The sequence below is a fragment of the Pleurodeles waltl genome, chromosome 9, assembly GCF_031143425.1.
Source record: "Pleurodeles waltl isolate 20211129_DDA chromosome 9, aPleWal1.hap1.20221129, whole genome shotgun sequence".
Taxonomy (NCBI): Eukaryota; Metazoa; Chordata; class Amphibia; order Caudata; family Salamandridae; genus Pleurodeles; species Pleurodeles waltl.
The window spans coordinates 741,355,345-741,374,934 of NC_090448.1; the positions used below are offsets into that span (position 1 = coordinate 741,355,345).

Consider the following 19,590-nt stretch of genomic DNA (forward strand, 5'->3'; position numbering starts at 1 on the left):
CAATATCCCTTGGCTTGGCTTTAATAGACTGAAGGAAGGCTTTCAACACCAGATGGATAGTCCTCAGCTCCAGGAGGTTGCTATGGGACTGGCCTCTGCTGAAGCCTCTGATCTCCACCTCTCCCAGATGGCAGCCCTATCCCAGAAGGGGTGCATCAGTCACCACTGTAAGCTTTGGGTGGGGTAGGGAGAGGGGTCTGCCACTGACCCATTAGTTGTCCAGCATTCACTGTTGCTGATCTTTGTCAGTCTCCTCTGCGATCTGGATGTGGTTGGAGAGGTCCCCATGGTGTTGGGCCCGTTGTGACTTCGTATCCCACTGCAGAGCCTGCAAATTCCACCTGAATGGGCGTCACTGAAATCCAGGTCAGACACTAAAAGTCTTTGACCTGTATTTCAGTGATGTCCATTCACTCTCTTGGGCTCTCCTTTTCGGGGGAAAGGCACACAACCGAACCATGTTCAGAATGGATTAGATGAAGTGGCGAGTCTGAGAAGTGGTCAGGTGTGACTTTGGCATGCTGATAGTGAACCCCAAAGATGACAGGTTTGCAGTAGTCTAGTGGTGAGTCCATCTTCAACAGCCATTTGTCAAGGTAGGGAAACACTGGGATCACTAACCTCCGAAGGTGTGCTGCTACCCCCACCATCACTTTGGTGAACACCCGAGAGGCACTGGTGATATTGAGAGGGAGCACAGAGAAATGAAATTGCTTTTGTCCCACTATGAAACGCAGGTAGTACTGATGGGCCTGCAGAAGGAGGATTATGGAGATAGGCGTCCTGCAGGTCTAAGGCCACCATCTAGTCTGCATAGTCGAGGGAAGCTGAGACAGGGGCCAGTGTGAGCTTCTTGAATTACTCCTTCTGGAAGAAGACATTGAGAGGGTGCGGGTCTTTGGCACCAGAAAGCAGATGGAATAACAACCACAACCTACTTATGGCACATGCATCCTCTTGATAGCCCTTTGGCCAAAAGGGGTTGCATTTCTTGCTGTAGGATACACAGATGGTCCTCTGTCAGTCACTGAGGGGACAGTGGAAGTTGTGGCAGAGTGGTAATGAAAGTCAAGGTGTATCCCTTCAGGACTATCCACAGGCCCCATCTGTCCGAAGCAATGGTGCGCCAACCCATCAAAAATCATACGATCCTGTCTCCTTCTAGGTGGCTGTGCTCCACTAGGAGCACAGTCAAGGGGTTTGGAAGGTGGGGTTGTTCAGTATTAGGGAAAGATGCGGAAGACATTGTAACGCGAAGGGTTAATTAGCTTGAGCAGTGTAGATGAGCGTAATGCCTGTTGAAACCCCCTCCCAAACATCGTGGAAAAGTTCATGATATTATTTTCACGCTTGTTTGTGTAGAAGACTCCGTCTCAACCTTGAGAACGAGAGTACAGGGAGAAGATGGAATGAAAACAAAGGCTGGAGCAGAGCAGAGCAGAGCAGCCAAGTACTGATAACATAGCTAGAAAATGCCAGAATGAGATAGAATCCAAGCTTCGAGTGAATTAAGCACTGAAGTGTGGGTGAGGGATTTGGAAGCTCACAGATGGAATTGTGGAAGCTGCCATGGCCCAGCACTGCCTCCCTGTTTGCTCGTGGTGCTTGAGGGGGAGAGAGGTCCAAGCAGGCGGTAGAGGGCTCCCCAGCATGTTGTGGATTAAGTTAAGTTTCCACACAGGGATAAAATACCTTTGTTTCTCTGCTCTATTATTATGACTGATTATTTATGCCTGCACTGTGTTTATAACCTGAAGTATTCAGCTCGTTTACATTTTGCTTTCTAAACCTATTAGTGTGAACTGCTACAATAACTGAAACATGCATTTTGGTGTGCAGTAAATCAAAGCTTATCTGAAGTATTCAACTCATTTCTATTCTTCTTCCTAAATATCGTAGTGCAATGCATTTTAGTATACAGTTAATTAAAACTTATATCTGTCAATGAATTATTTGCTTATATATATAAATAGATGCTTTTCATTGCTATTCTTATTCTACTATTGTTAATGTGCTAAATGCCTACATTTTACCTGCAATTCTAGTAAAGCTAAATTGTATTTATAATTGGCGTGTGGTCCTTCATTGAGCGTCCTTATTGACTTATTCCGAACAGGTGTCAACCAGACACCTGGATAAGACAGGGGTTAAGTGGGCTGAGTGGCTCAATGGGAATGGGAATAGCAGCCAAGGAGGCAGATCTGAGGGCCGAGGTGGTGGAAGAAAATTCTCTCTTCCAAAGGTCTTGACTGGACTCCCGACGTGAAAGTGGGTGGGTTAATCTGAAAGGTATTCAGGTTTGTCATTTGTAGATTACTGAACCACCAAGCTTCCAGGGGAAGGGGGCTGAGATAAAAATGCAGGGCCACTCTGGCAAGGGGGTTGGCATTTTGCGATCTGGCAGTTGACTCAGATGCAGGCTAGGGAGTAATGAGGGGGAGGAAATGATCAGAGCAGGGCTTGGCCTGTATGGGAGCTCACTAGATGCTTGCCTTGGCTGGAGTACTTTGGTTAAGCCATTGGGTTTGACCTTTAAGGTAGGGGGCTGGAGGTCAAGAACTTCGGCCGCCCTATGCATGACCATTACGTAAGAAGTACTCTCCTTAGTGGCAGGACCAGGGACTGTGAGGAGTTCCAAATCAGGGAACATGAATAACACAATACTAATTTTCCTCGTGAACCCGTGCCAAATAAGTAATGCAGCATATGTGTCTGTCCTTAAGGGGGGTGACAAGTCAAGTGGGGGAGTTGGCGCTTCAGCAGCAGAGGTCTGAGCGGTGCCGCCTCTGAGTCAGGGAGCACAATAGGCACCTCATCCTTGGCACTGGTGCAGAGGCTCAGAGAAACCTGCCTGGAGAGTGGCGCTGGAGGCAGAGTTAAAGTAGGAGCTGGAGGAGGCCCAATAGCAGATTGCGAGGGTCCTAAACAGTGCCCAAGGGTGAACCTGCCAGAAGTAGCCCAAATGGAGAGCTTCTTGGCTCCTCTGAACCTAAAAGCGCAAAACAGGGAGTAGGTAAGAATCCAAACTCCTTGATATGTCTTGTTGTCCCAGATGGCCCTGGAAACTCTGGTTGTGTTAGGACAAGTTGCAGGATAGGCTCCAATGTCGATCTACTTTGGGTGCATGATCAAGAGGCATGGTGACACCCTTACGACATCTAAGGAGTGTGTGAGCGGCGGGAAGGGGCACAGTCTTACTTAGATTCTCTGCATTTTTTTCTTTAATTTACCTCAAGATTTGAAGTGGAACGAGGACAGACTCCTGAGACTTGGACCTGTCTCATCATAGAGTCTTTTGGTGCTTGGTGACAGAGTTTCACCTCCCGGTCTTCCATGGGCTCCGGATTCCTCGATGAGCAGGCCTCAGAGAGATGTGGCTCGACCCCAGGCACCACAGGCAAACCTGGTGAAGATCTGTCACAGACATGTGCGACAATCCTTACAGGTTTTAACAAATGTCATTTTGTGAGGCAGCATCTCCTTTGCACAGTTGATATTAGAATTTCTGAGGTAAACTGGTCTTTTTAGAGATGAGAGGTAACTCAGGATCTGCGACGGGTGAAGCAGAAAAAAAGGAGTTAATATCAGCGCACAGGAATGGCACCCATATTGGCCCCTCATTTCACTTCCCCAGTGGAAAAGTGTCAGTGCACAGTTGCCTGGTGCCTCCCTACCATTAAGAGACTGCTCAAAAAGTCTGTATCCAGTCTGATGCCTGGGTAATATTTAAAATCAGATCAGATCAATAATCTGCAGTTAGAAGTCATTATCAGAAAACATAGGTACTCTTTCGTCCAGCAGTAAGGCAATGGTTTCTCATAATGCCTGTAGGTGGGAGTGTTGTAGTACATAGTCAGATTATTGTTGTCTTGTGAGATGTATTGGTAATCCTTTCTGGGGGATGAAAATTGTTGTTTCAGGAAAGGATCTTCATGTTTCCATCATTATTATTGGAGGATGAGGAAGAAAGTAGGTTGGAAATGAGATTGCACTGCGATCCACGGGCAGCAAACCCACTAGAGACCAGGGATTAAACTTGGTGGGGCGGGCCCTTGACAATGATTGGCACCACCTCTCCCCCAGGAGCATATATATGGAAAATGTCACTTACCCAGTGTACATCTGTTCGTGGCATTAGTCGCTGCAGATTCACATGCTGTGCACAGTCCGCCATCTGGTGTTGGGCTCGGAGTGTTACAAGTTATTTTTCTTCGAAGAAGTCTTTTCGAGTCACGAGACCGAGGGACTCCTCCCATTTCGACTCCATTGCGCATGGGCGTCGACTCCATCTTAGATTGTTTTGCCCGCAGAGGGTGAGGTAGGAGTTGTGTATGCTAGTAATAGTGCCCATGCAATGGAGTGAATGCGTATGTACATAATAAAGTTTTAAGTAATATATTTACAAATGTACAAATGTTTGAGATCTACTTCTAAACGGCTACAGGCTCCCGGGGAGGCGGGTGGGCGCATGTGAATCTGCAGCGACTAATGCCACGAACAGATGTACACTGGGTAAGTGACCTTTTCCGTTCGATGGCATGTGTAGCTGCAGATACACATGCTGTGCATAGACTAGTAAGCAGTTATCTCCCCAAAAGCGGTGGTTCAGCCTGTAGGAGTTGAAGTAGTTTGAAATAATGTTCTTAATACAGCTTGACCTACTGTTGCTTGTTGTGCAGTTAGCACATCTACACAGTAGTGCTTGGTAAATGTATGAGGCGTAGACCATGTTGCTGCCTTACATATTTCGTTCATTGGAATATTTCCTAGAAAGGCCATGGTAGCACCTTTCTTTCTGGTTGAGTGTGCCTTTGGTGTAATAGGCAGTTCTCTTTTAGCTTTAAGATAGCAGGTTTGAATGCACTTAACTATACATCTAGCAATGCCTTGTTTTGAAATTGGATTTCCTGTATGAGGTTTTTGAAAGGCGATAAATAGTTGTTTTGTCTTTCGAATTAGTTTTGTTCTGTCAATGTAGTACATTAGTGCTCTTTTGATGTCTAATGTATGTAGTGCTCTTTCGGCTGTAGGAGGAACACTGGTAATTCTACCGTTTGATTTAAGTGGAACGGTGAGATTACTTTTGTTAAAAATTTAGGATTGGTCCGTAGAACAACTTTATTTTTGTGTATTTGAATAAATGGTTCTTGAATGGTAAATGCTTGAATTTCACTCACTCTTCTTAGAGATGTGATGGCAATTAAAAATGCAACTTTCCACGTTAAGTATTGCATTTCACAAGAGTGCATGGGCTCAAAAGGTGGACCCATGAGTCGTGTTAGGACAATGTTGAGGTTCCATGAAGGAACTGGTGGTGTTCTTGGTGGTATAATTCTCTTTAGGCCTTCCATAAACGCCTTTATGACTGGTATCCTAAACAATGAAATTGAGTGCGTAATTTGTAGGTAAGCAGAAATTGCCGTAAGATGTATTTTAATGGAAGAGAAAGCTAGGTTAGATTTTTGCAAATGTAGTAAGTATCCTACTATTTCTTTTGCAGATGCGTGTAAAGGTTGAATTTGATTATTATGGCAGTAATAAACAAATCTTTTCCACTTATTTGCATAGCAGTGTCTAGTGGTAGGTTTTCTAGCTTGTTTTATGACCTCCATGCATTCCTGTGTGAGGTCTAAGTGCCCGAATTCTAGGATTTCAGGAGCCAAATTGCTAGATTCAACGATGCTGGATTTGGATGTCTGATCTGTTGTTTGTGTTGTGTTAACAGATCTGGTCTGTTGGGTAGTTTGACATGAGGTACTACTGAAAGGTCTAGTAGTGTTGTGTACCAAGGTTGCCTTGCCCATGTTGGTGCTATTAGTATGAGTTTGAGTTTGTTTTGACTCAATCTGTTTACTAGATATGGAAGGAGAGGGAGAGGGGGAAAAGCGTACGCAAATATCCCTGACCAGTTCATCCATAGAGCATTGCCTTGGGATTGATCTTGTGGGTACCTGGATGAGAAGTTTTGGCATTTTGAGTTTTCCTTTGTTGCAAATAGATCTATTTGAGGTGTTCCCCAAATTTGAAAGTAATTGTTTAGTATTTGGGGGTGAATTTCCCATTTGTTGGTTTGTTGGTGATCTCGTGAGAGATTGTCTGCCAACTGGTTCTGAATCCCTGGAATAAATTGTGCTATTAGGCGAATGTGGTTGTGAATCGCCCAATGCCATATTTTTTGTGTTAGGAGGCACAACTGTGTCGAGTGTGTCCCTCCTTGTTTGTTTAGAAAATACATTGTTGTCATGTTGTCTGTTTTGACAAGAATGTATTTGTTGTTTATTATGGGTTGAAATGCTTTCAGCGCTAGAAATACTGCTAACAGTTCTAAGTGATTTATGTGAAACTGCCTCTGATGCATGTCCCATTGTCCTTGGATGCTGTGTTGATTGAGGTGTGCTCCCCACCCTCTCATGGAAGCATCCGTCGTTATGACGTATTGTGGCACTGGGTCTTGGAAAGGCCGCCCTCGGTTTAAATTTGTACTGTTCCACCATAGAAGCCAGATGTATGTTTGGCGGTCTATCAACACCAGATCTAGAAGTTGACCCTGTGCTTGTGACCATTGTGATGCTAGGCACTGTTGTAAGGGCCACATGTGCAATCTTGCGTTTGGGACAATGGCTATGCATGAAGACATCATGCCTAGGAGTTTCATTACCATTTTGACTTGTATCTTTTGTGTTGGATACATGGCCTGTATTACCCTGTGAAATGTTTGAACCCTTTGTGGACTTGGAGTGGCAATCCCTTTTGCTGTGTTGATTGTCGCTCCTAAGTATTGCTGTGTTTGACACGGCAAAAGGTGTGACTTCGCGTAGTTGATGGAGAAACCTAGCCTGTGAAGGGTCTGTATGACATAGTTTGTGTGCTGTGAACACTGTCTTAGCGTGTTGGTTTTGATTAACCAGTCGTCTAAGTACAGGAACACATGTATTTGCTGCCTTCTGATATGTGCAGCTACTACTGCCAGGCATTTTGTAAAAACTCTTGGCGCAGTTGTTATTCCGAATGGCAACACTTTGAATTGGTAATGTATTCCTTGGAATACGAACCTTAGGTATGTCCTGTGTGAAGGATGTATTGGTATATGGAAATACGCATCTTTTAGGTCTAATGTTGTCATGTAATCTTGCTGTTTGAGCAGTGGGATTACGTCTTATAACGTGACCATGTGAAAGTGGTCTGATTTGATGTAGGTATTTAGTGTTCTGAGATCTAGTATTGGTCTCAGAGTTTTGTCCTTTTTGGGTATTAGAAAGTACAGTGAGTAAACTCTTGTGTTTTTTTGTAGATTTGGTACTAATTCTATTGCGTCCTTTTGTAGCAATGCTTGAACTTCTAGTCCTAGAAGATCTATATGTTGTTTTGACATATTGTGTGTTTTCGGTGGGACGTTTGGAGGGAATTGGAGAAATTCTATGCAATAACCATGCTGGATAATTGCTAAGACCCAAGTGTCTGTTGTTATTTCCTCCCAAAGTTTGTAAAATTGGCTTAGTCTTCCCCCCACAGGTGTTATGTGATGGGGTTGTGTGACTTGTGAGTCACTGTTTATTTTGAGGAGTTTTGGGGCCTTGGAATTTTCCTCGATTTCTTAGGAATTGGCCCCCTCTATATTGCCCCCGAAAACCTCCCCTCTGATATTGACCCTGGTAAGTAGGCCTTGTTTGTGAGGTTGTGGTTTCTGTGGGTTGACCTCGAAACCCTCCCCTAAAAGGTGTTTTTCGAAATGTGCCTCTGCTCTGCGGGGAGTAGAGTGCGCCCATGGCTTTGGCTGTATCGGTGTCTTTTTTGAGTTTCTCAATGGCAGTGTCAACCTCCGGCCCAAACAATTGCTGTTCATTAAATGGCATATTGAGCACAGCTTGTTGGATTTCCGGCTTGAACCCTGAAGTGCGCAGCCATGCGTGCCTTGGTATCGTGATTGCAGTGTTTATTGTCCTTGCAGCTGTATCTGCTGCATCCATGGAAGACCGTATCTGATTATTTGAGATACTTTGTCCCTCTTCTACCACCTGTTGCGCCCTTTTTTGGAACTCCTTGGGTAAGTGTTCCGATGAAATGTTGCATTTCATCCCAATGAGCTCTGTCGTATCTTGCCAAAAGTGCTTGTGAATTGGCAATACGCCATTGATTTGCTGCTTGTGCTGCAACCCTTTTTCCTGCAGCATCAAATTTGCGGCTCTCTTTGTCTGGAGGTGGTGCGTCTCCTGAGGTATGAGAGTTGGCTCTCTTACGAGCTGCCCCGACAACTACTGAGTCTGGTATTAGTTGTGTTGTACTATAGATTGGATCTGTTGGCGGTGGCTTGTACTTTTTCTCCACCCTTGGAGTTATGGCTCTGCCTTTAACTGGATCCTGAAATATTTGCTTTGAATGTTTTAGCATTCCTGGGAGCATGGGAAGGCTTTGGTACTGGCTATGGTTGGAGGATAGGGTGTTAAACAGAAAGTCATCCTCAATTGGTTCAGAATGTAAGGTGACGTTGTGAAATTCGGCTGCCCTTGCGACCACCTGTGTGTAGGATGTACTGTCCTCAGGTGGTGACGGTTTTGTGGGATAGGAGTCTGGGCTGTTGTCAGACACTGGAGCATCATATAGGTCCCATGCATCGGGATCATCCTGACTCATTGTAGTATGAGCTGGTGAGTGCATCAGTGGTGGAGTTGTTGCTGGTGATGCATGTGTTGATGGTGGTGGAGACGGTGGCGGGGTTGTTTTTCTTGCCACTTTTGCCTGTGGTTGCTTGTCCTTTTGTTGAAAGGCAAGTTTCCTTTTTATTTTGATTGGGGGAAGAGTGGTTATCTTCCCTGTGTCCTCATGAATATGAAGCCTTCTTTGTGTGTAGTCAGGCTCTACCGCTTGAAGCTCCTCTCCAAATCTATGTAATTGGGAGGTTAATCCTTGTTCCTCTGTATAGGAACTAGTTTTCGGCTCCGAGGCTGGATGTTTCGGAACCGAAATCTTTTCGGAAGTCTTTTTAGGCTCCGAAGAAACCTTCTTTGTTTTCGGCGTGGTGTCTCGGTGCCGAAATTCTTCGGTGCCGCTCTCTCTGTGCCGAAGTTTCTCGGAGCCGCTGTCTCGGCTCCGAGGTTGCTGTGTGGCGGTATCTCGACCGGAGTCGGATGACTTCGACACCAGCATGCCCTTTTTCGGTGCCTTGGATCGGTCACCTAGTTTTCGGGTTAAGCCATGGCCTGTTGGCGGTGGCGTCCCCTGGGCTTTTGTGGACTTCTCGTGAGTCTTGATTTTCGACGTCTTACTCACGGTTTGGTGTGTTTCTTCGGCGTCGAGTTCCTCAGAATCCGACTCGCGGATGGAGAAAGCTTCTTCTTCCTCCTCGAAACGTTCTTGACCTGTCGGCGTGGACGCCATTTGTAGTCTCCTGGCTCTTCGGTCTCTCAGCGTCTTCCTCGACCGAAACGCTCGACAGGCTTCACAAGTATCCTCCTTGTGCTCGGGGGACAAGCACAAGTTACAGACCAGATGCTGATCCGTATACGGATACTTGTTATGGCATTTTGGGCAGAAGCGGAATGGGGTCCGTTCCATCAGCCTTGAAGTCGCACGTGGCCGGGCCGACCAGGCCCCGACGGGGGATCGAAAAAACCCCGAAGGGCCACCGGAGCTCTTCAAAATTCGGTGTTGATTTGTTCTAACTAACCCGATACCGAACGCAAACAATACCGACGATTTTTTCCGAGATTCTAACTAACTTTCCGACCCGAAACACGGAGCGAAAAGGAACACGTCCAAACCCGATGGCGGAAAAAAAACAATCTAAGACGGAGTCGACGCCCATGCGCAATGGAGTCGAAATGGGAGGAGTCCCTCGGTCTCGTGACTCGAAAAGACTTCTTCGAAGAAAAACAACTTGTAACACTCCGAGCCCAACACCAGATGGCGGACTGTGCACAGCATGTGTATCTGCAGCTACACATGCCATCGAACATATATATATATATATTTTTTTTTAAATACATTATTTCACCCCTGGGGGGATGCGATCTCGTGACAAGGTCAAGTAATAGTGTGTTTTTTTTTTTTTTTAGTGTCTTGAGAGAACGTTCTGTTTGAGGGAAGAAGAGAAAATAAAGTCACTGACCTTTACTGTTGCACACATCACACACACACATCCACCAGCAATTTTCTGACGGTCTACGTAGACTATTGTTTTAGAGGAACAGTTTAGCCAGTAGCAGAGATGGCATCTCGTTGGATGACTGTTACTCAAGCCCTAACTTGGGTTATGGAGGACAACTGTGACGTAGGATCAGAGACTGAGACAGAATCTGAGGGACGGGACAATGGAGTAGACTCTGGGAGTGATTTTTCAGTCGGAGGAGTCCTATCCGACAACTCCTCTTCCAGTGATTCTGGGGGAGGTGATGGGGAAAGTCGTGCTGTCCCTTCACAAACACAGTCTGTGCAGCAGGACAATAGCGGGTTAGCCCAACCTAGAGAGCAGGTACATGTGGCGGCAAGCACAGAGAGAGTGCTCTCTTAGGAGCTTTTAGTTTAGCCCCAAATTCCACCACCCAAATCGTATTGTGGAGACATCAAAATTATCTACCACAAAACAACCTGTTTTTGTAAGGTAGGCATTTGCATTTTTAGTCCTGGGCTTGACAACCATATAGGGAAACCTACCAAACCAAGACATTTCTGGAAACTAGACACCCAGGGAGTCCACGGAGGTGTGGCTTGTGTGGATTCCCCAAAGTTTTCTTAACCAGAATACCCTGCAAAGGTGAAATGTTGACTACAAACTCTATTTTTTCTTGCACTTCTGTCACACAAACTACACGAGTATGCTGGGATCCACAAAATTCCTACCACCCAGTGTTTCCCCACCTGTCTTGATAAAAATGCTACCCCACTTGAGTGCCTGTACCTAGTGCCTACGTGAGGAATGGATCACCCCCAGGGACAACAGTTGCCCTCATGTAAGGACTAACATTGACCGTTGTGTGATCCATTCCTGTCACGGGCACTAGGCCTAACCACACAAGTGAGGTACCATTTGTATCGGGAGACTTAGGGGAATGCTGGGTGGAAGGAAGTTTGTGGCTCCCCTGATTCCAGAACTTTGCAGGACCTAAATTTGAGGAAAGAGTGTTTTTTTTGCCCAATTTTGAGATTTACAAAGAAGTCTGGGTGACAGAACTCAGTGAAAGCCCCACAAGTCACCGCATCCTGGATTCCCCTAGGTGTCGTCTTTCCATGAATGTATAGGTTTGATAGGTTTCCCTAGGTGCCGGCTGAGCTACAGCCCAAAATCCACAACTAGGCACTTAGCAAAAAACACATCATTTTTCAATGGAAAAATCTGATGTGTCCATATTGCGTTTTGGGGCATTTCCTGTTATGAGCACTAGGCCTATCCACACAAGTGAGTTATCATTTTCATTGGGAGACTTGGGGGAACTCAGAATAGAAGAACAAGTGTTATTGCCAATTGTCTTTCTCTACATTTTGCCTTACAAATGTAAGACAGTGTGCAAGAAAGAAGTCATTTTGAGAAATGCCTTGTAATTCACATGGTAGTATGGGGAACCCCGAATTCAGAGATGTGCAAATAACCACTGTTTCTAAACACCTTATCTTGTGCCTATTTTGGAAATACATAGTTTCCCTTGAAACCAATTTTTCGCTGTTTATATTTTACCAAATGAATTGCTTTATGCCCAGTATACAATGAAAACCCATTACAAGGTGCACTCATTTATTGGCACTGAGTAGCTTGGGTTCTTGATGAACCTACAAAACCTATATATCCCTACAGCCAGGAGGGTCTAGCAAACATAGCGGTATATTGCTTTAAAAAATCTATAGTTGGAAAAAGTTACGGAAGAAAACAATCAGAAATTGATGTTTTTTCAAGTCAATTTCAATATTTTTTTATTTCAACTGTTACTTTCTGTAGGAAAATCTTGAAGGATCTACAGAAATGACCCATTGCTAAATTCAGAATTGTGTCTACGTTTCAGAAATGTTTAGCTGTCCGGGATCCACCATTGGTTTCACACCCATTTCTGTCACTAACTGGAAGAAGGCTGAAAGCACAACAAATAGTAAAAATGGGTATGTTCCAGTAAAATGCCAAAACTCTGTTGAAAAAGGTGGTTTTCTGATTCAAGTCTATCTGTTCCTGAAAGTTGGAAAGATGGTAATTTTAGCACTGCAAACCCTTTGTTGATACCATTTGCAGGGAAAAAATAGATGCTTACTTCGGCAGCACTTTTTCCCATTTTTTCCACAAAACAACAAACAAATTTTAGCTTTATTTTGGCTAATTTCTTGGGCTCCTCCAGAGGAACCACAAACTCTGGGTACCTTTACAATCCACAGAATGTTGGAAACATAGGATGCAAATTTGGTGTGGATAGCTTATTTGGACAAAAAGTAATGGGGGCCTAAGCCCAAACTACCCCAAATAGCCATAAAATGGCTCTGCACTGGAGGGGGGGAGGGGGCTGTGGAGAGGACAGAAGTCTCAGCAGCTAAGGGGTTATATGTAGAGATTTCGGTCATCATGGTGGGGATGACTTACACGGTGTAACGTAATGACATGCTGCTTCAGAAATGTGGCAAGAAAACTACAAATATTTAATCTGACTAATTCTTTAGGAGGTGTTATCAGTGGTGGTGGCAATTTCGGTTTATTTTTGGAACTGCAGTCTCTCCCAGAAAAACAGTATTGGATCAGTTGTTAATGGATGTTGTGGGATTATACGTCTACATCATTTTTGCATCTCCCCTTTGAGCTGCCTACTTGGTTACTCAAACCCCTAAGGTGAGACCTCCCCTAGTGACCCTTTTGCCTTTCACTTTAGAAGTTCAAACCTCTTTTCATCCACCTGCCTTCCTCTAAAGGTAATACCTTCTTGCTCCTTCTCGGTGAGGCCGCACGTCTTTTCTCAAATCGGATAGTCTTTGTGTGACTTTGGTAAACACATCACACAGAACCCAAGAGCGGTTTTCATCAGGCTTCTTCCGACAAAAGGAACGGTACCACACAAATAACAAGGGCAATCTTTACTTCATTGTAGCAAACAACCAAAAAATAGATATAAAAATCAGATCAAATGCACTGAAGAGTCTACTCTGAAGTACAAACGTCAAATGAACCCATAGGAAATTTGAAAATTAAGAAATTTGAAAAATAAGTAATTTGCAGGTTAAAAAGGCATGAGGGCAGATGGCAGAGTTCTATGATCATACTTGGAAAAATGAAGTGACAGACCTACTGCTTACCAGGACAGAACACAAAGGAGGTATTGCTTTGTCATAAAGATATGGCGTTACATACCTAGCTTCATCAAATTGCTGCTGATGTGACATTTTTACCTCCATTGCTGACTTAAGTTGTTTAATAACATTACAAGTTACTTTTATTAACACTTGCCTCCTTAAAAAAACCAATTAATTTCACTTAGTTTAGCCATTAAAAGAAAGGTGAGACTGAGCAAAGACGCCGCCAAAAAATGAAAAAACGCTAGATAATATGTTCTGTACCTGCAACCACCAGTTGTGAATATATATAAAAAAAAAAAGGGGCTGAGATTATTGCTGGTGCATATCTACGAGGTATGTCTGATCTTTAGAGGGGTGCTTATACTTGGGCCTCTTGACAATATGTAAACTGAAAGCACCTTTGAGAATATTTTTCCTGTACTGCCTGTAGGACTCGCACGTCACAACCATTTGTGATGGAAACAGAACAACAGCTAAAGGAAGACTGGGAACAAGGGAAAGCTAGAGATGAGGAGGCGAGAAGTCAGATCCAGAAAATATATAAAGTAGTATGCAATGAAGAAGCTCTTCCTTTAAGATAAAATATTAAAACGGACAAGTCAAAGGACATTAACAGGCGATAGTAACACATTGAAGTTTACCTCTCAGAAAACATTTAAACGCTACAAACACCCTTGCAGCAGCATGCAACACAGCATTAACAACCAGAACCACAAAGACTTACATAATTAGAACTCAGCAACACATATTCCACCTTTACCTACCTTTCTGGACTTTATCACAGAGCAAAAAGATTTCATCACCACCCTGACAACTGCCTGAGTTTTTGTTTACTCTGCAGATCTTCAGTTCAGCAGTGTTTGGCGCTCCTGTCAGGAGTAAAAAATAAAAACAAGCATGTGACAAGCCTGACAGCAAAATTCAGGGTCAGGATGATTTGTACTGACATTTTATTTGCAGATGTCTATTTCTGCATTCATTTGGTAGAGGCAACAGAGAAGCTTCAAGGTTTTTAGGGTGGGTGAAATAAAGAAAACCTGACTAGTTTGACAAATGCACAAATGGTCCCTGCAGAATCTTTGTTATATTTTCATGCGTGATCTCATAACGTGGCTCTCTTAAGCTTGAAGGACTCCCATACCCTTGTAAGGTACAAACGTCAAGATGGGGGACAGAGAGGTCGAGGCATGCTCTTCACTCTCCATTCACACATCTAAATAGACAGGGGAAATGTGAGGGGTGAACGTTTACAACCAGGGAAAAGTTGACATGTTAAGGGTTCTGTAGAAGAACGGATCTCCAGAGTGCTAGATCAAATGGTCACACAAGACAATGTCTCCATCTTTGCCAGACCAATCAACCGTAACTACGAGTGATGGGCACAATAGCATTTGATGGTTGGTTCTGACAAATGAAGTGAAGGTTGAATACAGCCACCAAAATGCAGGTTGGTGGGTACACATTAGCCAAAATCCCCTTTAGAATTCTTCCTCATAATAACTGTTGTTAAATATCAAGGGACAACTGGAAATTGATTGCTTACTTTCTGATGAAGGTGAGGCATCCAGAGGAATATCAAATAATAATTAAGTGCACAAGCTAAACACCCCATACCACTCTTACATCACGGATGATCTCTGTTCATAGACAACAAGTGGGGCATGGATGTGGACCTCCTCACTCATGTGATCCTTCCAACAACTAAATAAGCATCAATAAAGTAGTACAGTTTGATAAATGAGATTCCTCTTCAAAACCAATCTATACTGCTATTTTTTCTTTTCTTTTTTGTACTACACTGTGCTTTCACAGATCCAATTGTATAGGAAGCTGGCTCTTTATACGATACATCAAAATGAGATATATCGTGCAAAGAGTACAGGGGTTCCCTTAGCAATCCCATGGTGCTCCAGCAATCCCAAGGTGCTCTTTTATGGAGTTTTGTGGTCAAGCAGCCTCAGGCTTATCAGAGAGGAGTGTGAGACATCTGCAAATACACACAGTCAATAAATGAGACGCGATTGAAGAAGGAGATCCACACCCGGTTACAAAAATAACAGGTATCCTTATATATATATTTTGGCACCAGAATCAATTTGATCAGGAAAGTACGTTTTGCAAGAATGTTGCCATTTTTTAAAGCTGCAATGTTATCCTATGGAGGAAAAACAAAGACAGCAAACAGGTACAGTACAGCAACTTACGGGGCCAATCTCCTGAACTTAAGGTGATACAGGCCACACCAACAGGTCATACCAGGCAGCACTGGGACGGCAGGGTGTTCAGGTGTAGTAAAGTGTTGGGTGCCCAATGTTAGTCAATGGGGATCACTCTGGTCGAAAAGATGCTGCAGGTGAGGATTGGGGATCCAGTCAGGAGGAACCCACAAGTGGGTTCCAATCTTGGGATGAAACCTCAGGTCCTCTTCTCCACAGGTAGGGGTGACTTGTGCAGTGGTGTCTTGAGGCCTGAGGATTTCTCCACCGGAGCATTCAAGGTAGAGGGGGTCTGCATGCAGAGGCTGCAGGCGAGGTCCACAGTGGGCAAGTCCAAGGTGGTCTTTGTCTTTGGAGGGCTGAGGAACCATGCTGCCACCCCTGGTCCACTTCAACTTAGGCTGTGTGGCACGAGTGCAGTGGTGCTTTCAGGAGTCAGATTTTAGGCAGGCCAGAGTCCTTGCAGTTTGTCTTGGGGTGCCTGCCAGATGCAGGGAAGAAACTTTTCTGCTCCACCGGGGCTCCTGGGTCTTTGTTAAGGGCAGGCAGTCCTTGAAGGCTTTGGAGGCACAAGAGCTTCAGGACGAGACTACTCAGGTGTAATTCAGCGGGAGCTGCACACAGGCTGGCAGGCTTGGTCCAGGTCAGGTGCTTCTTCCTTTGCTTTTGTAGCTCTGCAGTGTCCTTCTTCGTAGGTCAGCAGGTATCTGAGCTTCTGGTGCCAGAAGCTCCCCAAAATACTAAATTTAGGGACATTTTGGAGAGTGTAAGGTAGCAGCCAATGGGATATGACCACCTCCTGTGGAAAGTGGGCATAAGCCTGTCCCAGAGCTCTTAAATCTGCCAACACTAAAATGGCAGATTTCTAAATGTTGTGTCCACATCAGGCAGCACACTTTAGGGGTGGGACTAACCTGAGAGGTGGATACATCTGTCTGAATACTAAATGTTCTGCCTCTCCAGGTGCCACATGGGCCCTAGGGCAGTGTGTGGGGGTGGGGGGTGGGAGGGGTGGGGCAGGCTAGGGGCGGTGAGGTCAGCATCTCTCCTTTGAGTGAAGCCAGACCTGCATACCAAGGGTGGTGAGCTTCTTTGAAGCCCCCTGCCTTGGAATGCAGATTTGTAGGTCATCCTGTTGGATGGAGTGTGTAAACACCTCCCCAAGAGCAGGCTTTGTTTGTGATCACCCAGAAGCAAAAGCCCTCACTCTTGGGGGGTCAGACTCATGTCTGGTGGTGGCAAGATGGCTAAAACTAGTCAGTCCACACACTGATAGTTGGTAGGTTTTCAGAGGGCACCTCTAAGGTGCCACCTGGGTGCATGTATTAATAAATCAATCAATGGCATCAGTGAGGGTTTATTAATACGAGATGTTTGATACCAGACATCCCTATTTTCAGTGAAGCCATCCTGTATCTGGGGGACTTGTAGTGACCAGTGTCCAGTACACATACTTAAAAATGGCTTTCCTGTTCATTCACCATGTCTAAGAATCGACCAAGACATAGCAGGGTCAGATCTGCTCTTGCAGATATATCCTCGCATGTAATATAAAGCACCATGCATTAGGGCTGTAGGGTTTGAGGTAGGGGTGACTTTCATATACCTCATGCAGTGATAAGGGGCATGGCACACAGGCTGTATGCCATGTTGCGTTTTCACTTTTAGCTGCACCAAGACACGCAGCCTGCAATGGCAGTCTGCATGTGGTAGGTGAGGGGTCCCTCAGGGTGGCACAATACATGCTGCAACCTCTGGCGACCCTCTTTGGTACCCATGCCCTAGGTACCAGGGGTACCATTTACTTGGGACTTACCGGGATGGCAAAGGTATTTCCAACTGGGGAGCAACTGCCAAGTTTTAAGGAAAGAGATCTGGCATTTGGGACCTGGTTAGCAGGACCCTAGTGCACTTTCAGTCAAAATTGCATCAGATACAAGGCAAAAAGTGGTGGTGACCATGTCAAAAAGGGGCACTTTCCTACAGATTGCCTCTTGCAGGCGTAATGTGGAAAAGATAAAAGTAGCAATGGATCAGAAAGAATATAGAGCTCATCATGACACAGTTTTAACTTCAGTCACCAGAAATGTCAAAAATATTTATTTTGGCTATGGGAGAATAGACACCTAAACAAATGTCCTGACCAATGTCAGGTGGGGATTGTAAAGGTAGTGTTCTAAAAAGAAAAACAAGCATTTAATGTAGCATTTGTACATTACAGCAGGCCACAGGGACGGGCACCAGCAGGAGCAGACGGAGTTATAGGGTTGTAAAGCAGTTAACTAATACAGCTCAATCAAATGGAGGCAAGAGGGTACACTCAAGCAGTCAGGTGACAGATGAATGATGGCTGGTGGACAAAAAGCAACATTTGTAAAAGATGAACCAAAATTGCACTCTGGGGGCCTGATTACAACTTTGGAGGAGGTGTTAATCCGTCCCAAATGTGACGGATATACCACCAGCCGTATTACGAGTTCCATAGGATATAATAGACTCGTAATACGGCTGGTGGTATATCCGTCACTTTACCATCACTTTAGGGACGGATTAACACCTCCTCCAAAGTTGTAATCAGGCCCTATGTACATTAATAGCTATATGTCTTTGGACAGCTGTGCTGTCAACACGTTGACCTTAAGAAGGGAGACAGATCCTTTGACTTCAAAACTGAATCTTTCACACAAAGTAGTATAGTAGCAAGTGGTACTAAAATTGCCATTGTCTCTTCAACTGTGAAGAAATGCTGGATACCTTTACAGCTCACAGCAATGACAAATAGTAATGATTTACTTTTACAGTTAAGTAAATGTAGAAAGACTAGTGCTTAGAAGTAGGAGACCGCAAAGGACCTTAGTAGGATGAAAGTCCTAATGACAACTAGCAAGGATGAACAAAGACTAGTTCTTCTGACGTCCACTAGTACAGTCCACAGGGGTCAAACACAGGTTAAGCGGGTAAAAACCACTTAGTCTGTTGATGATCTATAAAAGCCCAAAGTGAACCTACTACCTGAGGTTATACATTAGCAATGATACAATTAGAACAGTGCTATTTTGACTGCCTCCTTTAACCAGGTATTAATATTACAGCTACACTGGTGGAATGGAAAATTGTGACTGCTCCTTACGGTTATCAAAGATAGGTTGTGACACCACCATGGGCAGCTGCATAAACTGGCCACTTGTCGGATCTTGGATAAAGACCTGGAAGCAGAGACGGACTGCATTGAGATCGTAGTCCCCTTTGAGGTCTGCAATAGGAACTGGAACAAAACAAAAGAGAGACATATTTAACACGAGGGTAACTGAGATGAGAAGCCGGATCAACAAGCAAATGTTTTTAGTACATACACAAGGGATAAAAAAACACTTGATTAATACGACCTTTCCATCATTTAGTTTTTAACAGAACAGTAGCACCGAGAATAATAAAATGCAAAAGTGGTCTTTTCTTGAGGTCTGTGGGTGGTCAGAAAAAACTGCTGAGTATCTTGTTTACCAGTGATGTACCCCAAACTAGCAACAATAATGCAATCCAGAAGGATAACCAAGTTAGTCCCCTTGGGCACTTCACTCTCTAAATGAAGAAAAGTCAAGTAGGCCAGGCTTACTTACAGCCAGACATATAAAATGTTGCGTCCAGGAGGGAGGTAGTAGCATGATAATACCTCTGGAATTCAACATTCATAGTGTGCTCGACTGTGAGGTGCCCACATATTAAACCCAGGTCAAAGCTTTCGATACGTCTCACTGGTTCTGAAGGTCCATGGCCAACTATGGAACTGGAGTTGGCATGGACAATCCGGAAACTCATAAAAGCTGCCAAAGAATGTTGTCTGGTTTGTTAAATAACAGAAGACCTTTGCAGGCATTGTGCAAGGGTCCCTTTCTGGTATAGCCAATGGTTCAGTTTGAGGGGCTGGTCTAACTCTGGCAGGAGAAACCTACATTCATGCAGCTCTGGAAGGCTCAGAAACTCCGGCAGCCAGCCAACTGCAGGTCACTCACATTTCACACTGTCAGGAGCAGGAAATTTGTGTTCTGCAGTGGGAAGTCGCTCTAGTCATTGCATTGTGAAAAGGATCTTTTTAGGTGTATCCTCCATGGTAGTTGAT

General features: G+C 44.5%; 1 protein-coding gene across 2 annotated transcripts in view; it reads right to left on the minus strand.

Moving 5' to 3' along the window:
* The window catches only part of RELA (RELA proto-oncogene, NF-kB subunit), a 405,457-nt gene that overhangs the window by 119,118 nt on the left and 266,749 nt on the right, over positions 1–19,590 (minus strand). For both annotated transcript variants that reach the window (XM_069207856.1, XM_069207855.1), the window contains exons 7-8: positions 18,604–18,738; positions 14,022–14,126 (exon numbers count right to left, since the gene is read on the minus strand). In XM_069207856.1, the coding sequence (XP_069063957.1) occupies positions 14,022–14,126; positions 18,604–18,738 (240 nt within the window). The remainder of the gene's footprint in view (positions 1–14,021; positions 14,127–18,603; positions 18,739–19,590) is intronic.